Genomic DNA, 11,682 nt, shown 5'->3' with positions numbered 1-11,682 from the left:
TTAAAGAGTCAGGGCAGAACCTGGAAGCAGAAGTTCAATAATATTAGTTGCTCTGATTTCAACTACATGAATGCAAAAGTCATGATGACTCTACCAAAGCCAGTGGCGACATATGAAGTAAAACTACTGTAAGACCGAATCAGGAGAACTATGTAATTTTGTCCTTCTATGCATCTGTGGGACTCCTGCTGGAGTCAGCACAGGGCAAAATGTGTCTTTAGAGATATATGGCTTATACAGATGCAACTGAGTTGCAAAAGATTTTCAGTTCTGTCTTCAAGTTGTTTCTGGACAACTAAAAACTCAATTTTCAGCACACTGAAAAAAGATTTAATCTAAATCCCTAACTTTAAATGCCCCAAAATAAGTTGCTTCTTGTGATGAATCCAGTAGCAATGGATTTGATACCTGGATACTTATCATTTCACCAGATTTTAATTTAAAAAACCCTCCCACATTTACTGAATAAAAATGAAATTCTGAATTCCCTGACCAGTATTTGGTGCTTCCTCCCTTCATCAACACATCAGAGCGCCTTATTTTAAGGTTTGTCTTTGTCATATATACCATCAGCTGGAGCCCTCTTTTAGTCAGGTTTCCTGAAGTTTCATGATGTCTAAAACAAATGTTGGCATAAAGGTAGTAAAAACCATCTTGATTTACAGTCAGCTTTCCATCTTTGAATGTCATATTTGATAAGTTTGCCTGGCCTTTGTCATGATGCCAGGATGTGAGGTTCACTTTGCGAGTTCCTAAAGAAGGGAGGAAAAAAAAAATAGTTATTTATAAACATTTAACAAACCCCAACATTTCAGAAAGCAATCTCTGGGGTTTTGGAATCAATAGCAACTACAGCTACATAGGCTAAAGTGAATATTAGACAATTATGATAATTCATAAATTTCCTTTTTTCATCATGTACTGCCACATTTGGTTTGCTATTTATAACTCTGTCCTCCCACCAGAACATTTGCTGGACCATTGTACAAAACACTTGTTTGGCCAATAGTTCAGTTATGCTAAGCAATCATGCAACAAGCTCTGTATAGAAATTGCATTCCACCTAAAACTTTAAGCAACAAATACTTGAGAGGAGTCTGAAAAGAAAAATTACTCATGATAAAACAGCAAATCTTATTATTAGTCTTTAACCTTTAAGTGTTTGCAAGGAGTAACTAAATAAAATCTGAAACCAAGTTGAACTGATAATTATTTTCATAAACTTATGAAACCTTCCTGTATTCTATGTTATTGTGACTGTGGTGGTACAAAGGTAAATGTATTTTCATTTGAGAACACCAAAAACAATGGGGAAAGAAATCAGTACAGTTGTGCATCTTTACTACTACACAATAAGTTCCCTAGACTTCAGTAGCACTTCAAGAATTTAAGACATAACAAACCTTCTTAAGCAAAGCTAGTATTTAGTCTTAACCTAGTGCTTACATATACCAGAAAAAAGCTCCACAATTAGCACAATCCTAATTCTTTGATATTTGTACAAATACAATAGTTGGGCAATTATAGCTATTTGAGAGCTAAACTCAGATTCTTTGCCTAACATCTAGTAGTAGGTCTTAGAAAAAGAGCTTTAGGAAGACACATGTGACTCTGGATGCATTTTTTTCCTTTTCTTATTTTTATTTATTTTAAAGTATCTTAGAATTCAAACTATAAATGATAAGCTGATATTGCATGCTTGGAGGAGAACAGTCCCCTTCAAGTTGACTTAAGCTAAAGATCCACAAATTAGTAAAGAAAATCATAATATTCTCTCTATCTCACCATAGAACATCACACGTGTGGGAATCAAAATACATGTGCAACAGTCACCAAATCTGGCTACCAAAAAAGGTAGATTAATAGAATTAACATATGCAAACAAGCATTACTGAATTCATTCTAATGGGTATACTTAAGCCTTTTCAGCTCTGCCTGCATGATGGTAGCCTGGTAAACAGGAAGCTGTTCCTTATCTGTTAATGTGACTGAATGCTTTGTGAAGAGAACAAAAAGGAACTGAGAGACAGGAGATGTTTTGATTAGTTTGCCAGCTCATCACTGTAGCTGAAAGCTGACTTCACACACAGAGTTACAAATATCCACCAGGAACTCTGGCCCAAAAGGCACCTCCTGGGTACTGTCATCAGTAAGTCACATTTGTATCATCTTTTGGAGGTTTCAGGATGGTCAAGTCTCAGATGTCATTTCAATTAGATCCTATGCAGTTCTGGTGTCCTCAACATAAGAAGGACATGAAGCTCTGGAGCAAGTCCAGAGGAGGGCCACAAGGATGATCAGGGGGCTGGAACACCTCTCATATGAAGACAGGCTGAGAAAGTTGGGACTGCTCAGCCTGGAGAAGCTGCGTGGTGACCTCATAGAAGCCTTCCAGCACCTGAGTGGGGCCTACTGGAGAGGGACTCTTCGTCAGGGACTGTAGCAATAGGACAAGGGGTAATGTGTTCAAACTTAAACAGGGGAAGTTCAGGCTGGATTGAAGGAAGAAGCTCTTTACAGTGAGGGTGGTGAGGCACTGGAACAGGTTGCCCAAAGAAGTAAATGCTCCATCCCTGGCAGAGTTCAAGGCCAGGTTGGACAGAGCCTTGGGCAACATGGTCTAGTATGAAGCACCCCTGCCCATGGCAGGGGGGGGGAACTAGATGATCTTAAGGTCCTTTCCAACCCAAACCATTCTATGATTCTACTATTGAGGCTGTGCTAAGAGATGGTATGGCAGCAAGCCAGATAGGCAGTGGAAGAGAACATTTGAATCTTCCTCCCAAATCTGGTCACATTTGACACTTCAGATTGTTTTTGGTGGCACAGTGTTATGCAGTAGCCTGCAACACCAGCCCATATAGCATTACTACTACAGCACATGTATTACGCAGAGGTTTATCACAGTATTTTCTGTTGAGAAGCATGCCCTGCAGCACACATCCCACAGTCCCTTCCACCCTCCCAGCAGAATAAGCAACAATGGGAGAAGAAGATTCAGGCAAGGCCCAATGGCAAGCTCACGCAGAGGAAACACTACTGTCCTAAGAAAGCCAAGCAGGCCCTGACTCTTCCTGATAGGCACAAGCCACCGACACTCTACTATGTGTTTGGTGTAATACACGGGGCATAACACAACAGATGAGAGTTGGCCAACTTGTCCTCCTAAACACTGGCAATTTTCAGTACAGAAGACTAACTCCATTTGCTCCTTCCCACAACAATTTGTCCACAAGGCACAGGAGGACCTTACACTTCTGACTCTCAGTGCATCTAAATGCCTGCTTGGAATATTCAATACTTTATTCCCCCAACATCAAACCAAACCTGTCTCTTCCCTCCAAACTTTCCATGACACATGTCAGGGAGCAGTGTTCTCTCCTCCAGGTATGTATCAAGGCATACTCCAGAACCACCAGTGCTCACAAGCATGCTGAGGAAATGCCCCAGGTATATTTGGTTAGTTAAAAAGATGTCTCTTGGATTTGTTTGTGCAGAAAGAAGTGAGGGAAAGTAGAGACAGGGAATTTCAGAGCTACGAGCCTTCCCTAACCACCAAGGGCAAGCAAGTTTTGCGTGTGAGAGGAATACTTTAGTAGTCCAGAACAAAATGCTGCTGGCATTCTTACACAAAGACTTGAGCAAAGCACAGGCTGTCAAAGGCAAATGATAAATAGTTACTCCCTCATGGCTCCGGTTGAGCCAGGTGGAAATAATACAAGCCTTCTTCCATGCAGTGCCTCAAAAAAGCCTCTGAAAAAACACCAATTAATTGGAATTGACACTAAGATCTTAAGACTCTTAGCCTGGAATTATTCATCTGCAAGAGATGCTGAGCTAGGGGTGCCAGAGTACACCTCTGATGCACTGGGGACAGCTGAGTAAGTTATAGAACTTTTTGTGCAGTGTTAAATTTGCCAGAAATACTGCCCCAAGGAGGTTGGGCTACCTTCAAGATGAGGAGGATAGGCAAGAAACCACTGCTTGGACCAGGGGAAGGGCACATCAGAGAAATGGGATGGGGATGTATATACATATGATGGAACAGAAAGGTATGCTGACATGTTATGACTGACTGGTGGCACACCTAGTAGCTGCTAGGCAGATTTTATTTAAACTTTTAAGTTGCCAGTCTTAATCGAGTAGCAATTTTGAAGAAATCCTTAGTGGGAACATACAATTCTCTGCTGAAGAAGGGGGAAGAGAGAAAATAGGTACCACAGCTGCTTGTAATTGAGATCCTGAGATGAACTCTGCATGAACTTTGTTCACACTTCTTTGGTGTTGAGGGGAATATGCATCATTCACTCACGGTTAGGTGTTAGGGACAGGCCAAGAGATCATGGAAGATGATGCTCTCTGTTCTGAACCTATTTGGTTTTAGCCTAGGTAACTTCTGGAAGTGCCTTCCAACATAAATTGTAATGCTATGTTTGTATTAACTGAGGCAGATGGGCATTTTACCACAATTCAGAGCTTCAGAAGGGGCATGCCACAGCCAGCAGCACAGCACAAAGATGCTCTGGTAGGAGTTATGCCATGCAACCTTCAATGGAAGGAGTGAGCAGGCTCTCGGTGCTTCTGGTGGTCATACACCTAAATTTAGAGGCACCAAAACAATCAGTACCCCAGAACAAAGGCAGAGGAGAAAACTAGAGCATACAAATGCCAAATCAGTTGTCCATATATCAGAAACACTAAAACATAACCCAAGCCATGGGACAGTCAGAAACGCTGCAATACAGTATCTTCTGTGATAAAATTTACCATGGAGCCGTGAAAAAAAAGCATAAGGTAAGTCACATTGACAGTGAAAGAAGAGGACAGACAAACAATGAGTAAAATAACCTGCCAAGTATGGTAAAAAGCATTATTAAGAAGGTCAAGATAATACACAGCCTTTCTGGTAACGGAAGACAAATCAAAACAATGTCCTGTATATTTGTGAGCATGAACTAAGAGTAATAATACAAATGAGCATCCATAAAATTCATTAGTAAAAAGGAAAATGATGGGAGGGGAACAGAGGAGAAAGTAGCCCTATATTGACAATTTGTTTGCATCCCAATAGCTGTCAGTTATAAATAAAACCTTAGGGAAGAACCAAAACACTGTTTGCTCTGAAAAACTGTTTTGGAGGCAAAGGGCAGTTAAGCTGAACCTGCAGCTCTAAATAGCTCTGAATACCACAGTGTTTCTTTAGACAACTAAAGGTATCAATTCACATCCCAAAGATATATTTCACATTTACTTGTTTGTGATTTTCTCCTTTAAACTGTGACTAATTTCTGTAATCAATTTATAAACCAAAATTCACTGTTTTCATTTAAAACCTAGGTAGCATTTATAGTGAGCTCTGGTAAAATGCAACCATCAAGCATCCAGCTTTAACCTAAGACAGCAAACCTAAAAAATACACACAGCAAGCCAAACCACTATGGCTTCTGCAGCCAAATGATGGGTGGGGACACCAAGATCTGGGAAGGCTTATTTTTCCCCTCCCTTGCACTCCCTCCCAGCTGCCGAAGTCTATTTGGGGCTTGATGTTATTGTGAACCAGGTAAAAGGAAAATATTTCCTCACAGACACTGCTCAGTACCCCCTCAAGAAGGGCATTCAGTGGCAAAGACTTAAAATAAAATCCTGTTTGACAGTGATGAAGAATGATTATTTTTTTGTCCTGACATTGTTTATTTTGGGTCAGAGTGATGATAGAAGAGAACCTTTAAAATACTAAGAACAGATCTGTCCAGACTCACAGATGGCCTAGAACAGTTTAGAAGGATTTCAGACATGTAGGTTAAGGAATCAGGGGAAGAACATAGAAACTACAGTCAGAAGAAACAGGATGAAAGAGAACTCCCAGTGACCCTCAGGCAAATCCTTTATGCCAGTCATTAACCTCTATGCCACACACTCAAGTGGGTACTGCCTCATACCAGTGAGCATGATACTAATGTGCCTCACGACCAGTAAGTTCAGGGTTCCAGCTATCCATAAGGATCCAGCCCCTCACTGCTGCAGTGTCCATATGGACTGCAGAAGCTGTGCTCATGTAACATCCTAGCAATGCTCTTCTGAAAGAGGTAGAAGCCATATCAGATCAGTAGGAAGTATGTCTTCTCATCACATTGGTAAGGGGTTGATCTGCTCCAAGGAGAAACAAAGCAGCTTGTTGTCACAGGCACTGTATATCTGAGAGTTCCTGAAGCCTGTGCTATCAAAAAAAAGAAAGTAGGTGAAGAGACCAAGAGCAATGTCTCTCTTGCCATTACCCCCAGATGTGCTACATCACTCCCTTGAAGGTTAATGCAATTATACACAGCAGTAAAAATTATCAGCTGCTATCCCTGATAAAAATACAACTTACAGCAATATCCAGGTAGACAGCAATGAAATTCCCCACAGGAATTTCATGTGAATTTCATGAAGTGAATTTCATGAAGTGTGACACTGGCACACTCCACTTTTGTACATGTAAGTGATCCGTCTCTATGATTAGGAAATTAATTGAATCCTTCCAAAGACAAAATGCTAAGACAAGTTTACTGATGCTGCATCTTCTACTATTGACCTATGTCAAAAACCAAAATCTGATTGAAATAGAAGCTGGTCAGGAGGTATTTGAGCTGATAGGAAAGCTTGTAGAAGTTCCGACTGCCATCTGACAAGCTGCTTAAGCTCTCTGCTTATAAACCTCTGGGTCTTAGCAATGGCAATACGCTCAGAGAGAGAAAGGATCCTATCCCTCCAGACAAGAAACTGGGAAGAAATAGTTTGTCTTTAAATAGTGCAAGAGCAAGGTATTACTGTGCATACTACTGAAATCTCAGATTTCAAGCCTCAACCCAGCATTCCCCTTCGGTTTGGTTATATAAAACAGAAAAGCAATGCACTCCTTAATTAGCAAGGAGTTCTGCAGAATGTATACAGCTTCAGAGGAAGACAGTGGTGATCAATGCCCCCTCTTATCCTCTGTCTGATAGCTTCAGAAAAAAAATCTGGCTTACTTCTACCACATCAATGATGATTGTTGTGTTGAGAATACAGAGAGAAAAATCTCTACTGACAGTGCCTTAGGGCAAAGGAGGAAGCAGTATTAAAATATCTCAAAATTGTAGGAATGAATCTTTTCCTCTGGAGAGTGTTCTAAGGCAAACTCTTGTCTCATTCCCTCATATTGTACTAGCGAAGATATTCCCAAAGCCATGCAAAGATACCTGTGGGTAGAGAATACGAGCTCTGGCAAGATAAAAGAATGCCATCCTCTTACCATAGGGGCAGGTAAAAGCCACAGGAACATATTTCCCCCTACTCAATAGCTCAGAAACATACTGCATCCAAGTCAACACACCAACAAGAAATCCTGTTGCTCAGAGTACAATGTTATGACCTTTGATCTTCCTGCTACTGAACTAGATGGATGCAGCCAGACCCTTGTGAAGCTCTGGTGTGTCTGAACATCAGGAAGGCACTGGAAGTCTTTATGGGAAAAAGTCTATGCGGGCCCTGTGACAATAAATGGAACATGACAAACCTTTTCAATATGCCACAAACAGAAGGAAACACTTGCTGTAAATTCAGCCATATGCTGAGAGTGCAATGTACCCACGGAGGGCAGGGAACTTGCAGGGAAGTTATTATAATGACATTGGGACTGCAGTTCTAGGTTTTAACACCTCAAAATAAAAGATGTGCTTCCTTTATGGCAAGTTTTTCCACTGATGGACACTTGACATGTCTGTGTGTTGTGCATTCATCTAAGATTCTGAACTTCCAAATCCACCCTGAAGACAAATCACTCAGTACAGACCTGATTACACTTCAGTACACAAAAAGAGGGTTGCTATGAAGAACTGAATAGGTGGACATAAGACATCCTTGAATTTTACAACAGAAGGCAACACGTTTCTTTATCTGACAGCAAGACCTAAAACATCTTAGAGTCAATGGAAAGGAAACATCCTCCAGCCTGCAAGATCTGGATTCTGGCCAATCTTTGTGCTGTGTATGTATGCATACGTATGTGTGTATGTATACCTATAGTTGATGTTCAGTGTTAGTGAAGAACTCCAGATGGCCCCTACTAACCAAAGAATATAAGAAATTTCAGAGAAAAACATTCAACACATACTTTTATTCCTCACCTGAAGACAGCACAAAGAGGCAGGCCAAGCCCTCAGAGCTTGATCATGAAAAGTGGTAATTCAAAATGGAGGCCATTAAGCACATAGGAGACTGATATAAGAGACCCGAGGCAAAGGGGAGCTCTTCTACTGTTAGCATTATCACTGCTACCTCTGGAACTCTAACATTTATTCTCATTATCAACAATAATTTCTGAAATTCCAGTTTGTTGCAGGTATTGCTGAACTATTTTCATATACTTCATCGTTTAATACATTTATGGTAGCATTGGAAGTATTTACTTAAAACTGAACTTACCAGATGGAATATTCTTATCATCAATAATGAGATGGGCGAATGGCTGCTTCTCAGGTTTGTTTCTTTTGTACAGATCCATTCCTAATGCCTCCATTGCAGCTAGAGATAAAAGAGTTCCATTACTTCAGAAAGACAAGTTAAATAGGAGTAAAATCTTTCTTATTCATAAACCAGTACCTACCTTTTTCTGGTCTTAGTGGTGCTCTTCCCCTGACACGCAGGACTTCCTAAAATGAGAAAGAGCCATTGCTTTGATATGGTCTTGGTTTTGTAATATTGCAGATAGCTTGTACCACTTCAACACTTTCTGTGTACGTTGTACCAACAGTATATTCAGAAGCCTGGGATACACATTCTCACAGTTACATGATGTATAATATGAGCATGCAGATTAGCTGCCACAATCAAATTACTTCCTCTGTCTAATACTTCTGATAAAGCTGCATAGGAATGGTGGTGTGTATAATCACTGCAGTATTTATTGAAGTAGTGCTGACAGGAGATTTACAACCTTTCTTACTGATTGCACTTAGGGTATTTCTCTGCTGGAACAATGATTGATAAGAACACATCACATAAAACAATGGACTTTATGAACCGATTTAATTGCTTGGGGTCAAAAGTTAATGGAAGAAGCACTTCCACATAGGGACTGGTGTGTAATCACACTAACAACTAAGGAAAGCTAAGCTCTGAATTTCATTTGTGATGGGATAAATAAAAACCTCCAGCCGTCACACTTGACCACTAGCAAGGAAGGTTCAAAGACTACAAGGCTTTATAATCAAGGCTCACTTCTAAAAAGGAATGCAGGAACTGAAGGTTAAGCATCTTCTGTATCTGTTAATGGGACAAATAGACAGGGTGCCTGAGTGCCATTCTTCAAAACTGCAGATGAATTTTAACATGAATTAAACCCATACTACCCAAAATCAAGAATAGCACAAGTAACAGACATCAGGCACCACAAAAAGCCTTGCTTTTAGTAATCCAGAACTGTTTTCTCTTGAGAAAACAAACAGCACTTCCCAAAAATCTAAGCATATTGTTGTTACAAGCCCAGACTGAGTCTTGGTAATATTAAGTTCAATCCTCAGATGTCCCATTTCTGTCATGATTCTCTTCATCTCTGTTTTCTAAATAACGGGGCTAGTATTCTACTTACTATTCAGAATACCTCGTACCATGGAGCCATCAAGAAGATGTTTAGTAAAAGGAAACATTTTGCTGAAGATAGCAAATCATATTATTGAAACCTAAAAATGGTCCTTTGTTTTTGTCTTTATGTGAAGCATACTGCTGCTTGTCTGATTTAATACCATATATATACAATACGCCTCGGATTTGGTTAGACCAGCAATGTTTCACTGTGCTCTCATTCACTGCAGTGTTTTGGAGTTTGAAATCCTGCTTTGAAAACACCTAAAGTCTTGCTTTAATGTAATTTTGCAGCCACAGTGAAATTCGTAACGCCTTCGCCAGTGCCTTTATTACTCTCACTTTCCCCTTTCAGTAGGTGTTTAAATGTTAAACCAAAATGAAAACCCGCAGAAGTATGGAAGTTGTACTATGACTATCAAAGCATAATATTTCAGCAGAGATATGCTGATTTTGTAGATAAGAATCATTAATATGCTTTCTGCTGTAGAAATGAGAAGAAAAGCAGAAGAATCTCAACTTCAAAAGAAGCAAAACTCACGTCCACCTCCCCCATTTACATTCACTTTCCCTCTCTGATCTGCCTACTGCAATGTCAGTTCTAGGAGCACGAAAATGAAGCTCATTTCTAGGAGCTACACACCAGCATCAGCCTCTAGCCACACTAGAGCTCTTTACCTTCATCAGATGTAGAAAGATGACAAAAAATTGCAAGTATAGGTACTGCAAAAAGTGGCAAAAGCCTCTGAAAAGAACAGGAGAAGGTAAGAGAGACAGAGAGATGAACCACATTCTGAGATTTCTGCACCACACCTACTCCCAGTCCTTTCCCTAGAAAGGGAAGACTCCTTTGTTTTCTTACTTTCTTAATGGTAACTTCTCAGATCTGCTTTTGTATCCTTTTCTTCTGGGGGATGTGATAATGTCCTTGCCTGGAGAGCTTACTGGGCACATCCAAAAAGAGCTATGTACATTTTAATCTCTGCTATCTAAACTGGTACTAAAAAGAAAATCTCATGGTTGGTAATTGCACAGTCTTTGAAGTCCCTGAACTGGCCAATGACTATCCTCCTCTTAACCTACATTTTTATTAGGCATATAGAGTTCTGTTTTTGCACATTTCCAAAGATGCCTTAGCTTGAGCAGCTGGGTACCTCACCTGAGATCTAGCAGCCTGACTCAGTTTACCTTTCATGTGGAAAGGCTGCGGTCACCGTGCAGTCTGAGCTGCTTGCTTTCTAACTGCTGGTGGTGCTGTTCATCTGCAACATCACTTGGTAAGCAGAAGAGCTACCAAGGAAAATGGGTCCACAACTCTCCTTGTCCTGATGGTCTTGAGCCTACTTTCCTGTCTCCTGAGAGTATCTCCCTCTGCCAGGAACATTCTCCTGCAGTCTTGTTGGGGCTATGCTACTGTGCAATTAGGAATGCAAGCATCATTGCAATAAAAGGGAGACTATAAGCATGAACCCAATGTTAACACACTGAGAAGAGCTGAAAGCTGGCCCATGTTCATTGACTTGTGTATGTTTGTCATTGGATTAGAAGTGGCCCACCTGTGACCAGAAAACAGAAATTCTCCACCAGTTCTCCAAATACTGGACTACTGTCAAGTTCTTTACTTGATTCTCACCAGCCCCGCAAAATTTTTATATTCATTTCTGTTCTGTTGCCCAGGCTTCCAGAAGGAAGCTGAAATACATGAACTAGTCCCTATATAACAGAAATGGAGCTGCGGGTTCCCTCCTGAGGAATAAGTAGTTCAGCACTTCTCTTGATATTTTACTTAGCGTTTCTACAGTTCCATATAGCTTATATACAACCTACCTTAGAAAAGCATTTCAGCATGTACTTGCTGTTGACCGTGAAGAACACCTAATCACAATGCACACTACCATTAAGAAAGCAGAAACAGCTCAACAAAACCTGTCATTAAGACACTGCTATAATGGCATGAGAACTGACAAAATATAGCCAGTGACTTCTCTTAAGACTGCCACCCACAGTCATGTGCACTACCAAGCTGTTGAGGTATTTATAGCAAAACTGTACACACAAAAAAAAAAAAAAAAAAAAAAA

General features: G+C 40.4%; 1 protein-coding gene across 1 annotated transcript in view; it reads right to left on the bottom strand.

The window, feature by feature from the left end:
• Nucleotides 1-330: 330 nt before the first annotated feature.
• The window catches only part of TNFSF11 (tumor necrosis factor (ligand) superfamily, member 11), a 17,360-nt gene continuing 6,008 nt past the window's right edge, over nucleotides 331-11,682 (bottom strand). The window contains exons 3-5 of the mRNA XM_010021790.1: nucleotides 8,627-8,672; nucleotides 8,446-8,544; nucleotides 331-752 (exon numbers count right to left, since the gene is read on the bottom strand). Coding sequence (XP_010020092.1) covers nucleotides 331-752; nucleotides 8,446-8,544; nucleotides 8,627-8,672 — 567 coding nt within the window. The remainder of the gene's footprint in view (nucleotides 753-8,445; nucleotides 8,545-8,626; nucleotides 8,673-11,682) is intronic.

The sequence above is a fragment of the Nestor notabilis genome, unplaced genomic scaffold (assembly GCF_000696875.1).
Source record: "Nestor notabilis isolate BGI_N333 unplaced genomic scaffold, ASM69687v1 scaffold6399, whole genome shotgun sequence".
NCBI lineage: Eukaryota > Metazoa > Chordata > Aves > Psittaciformes > Psittacidae > Nestor > Nestor notabilis.
Note: the sequence above shows the minus strand (reverse complement) of the source record. Positions and strands in the feature narration are given on the sequence as shown.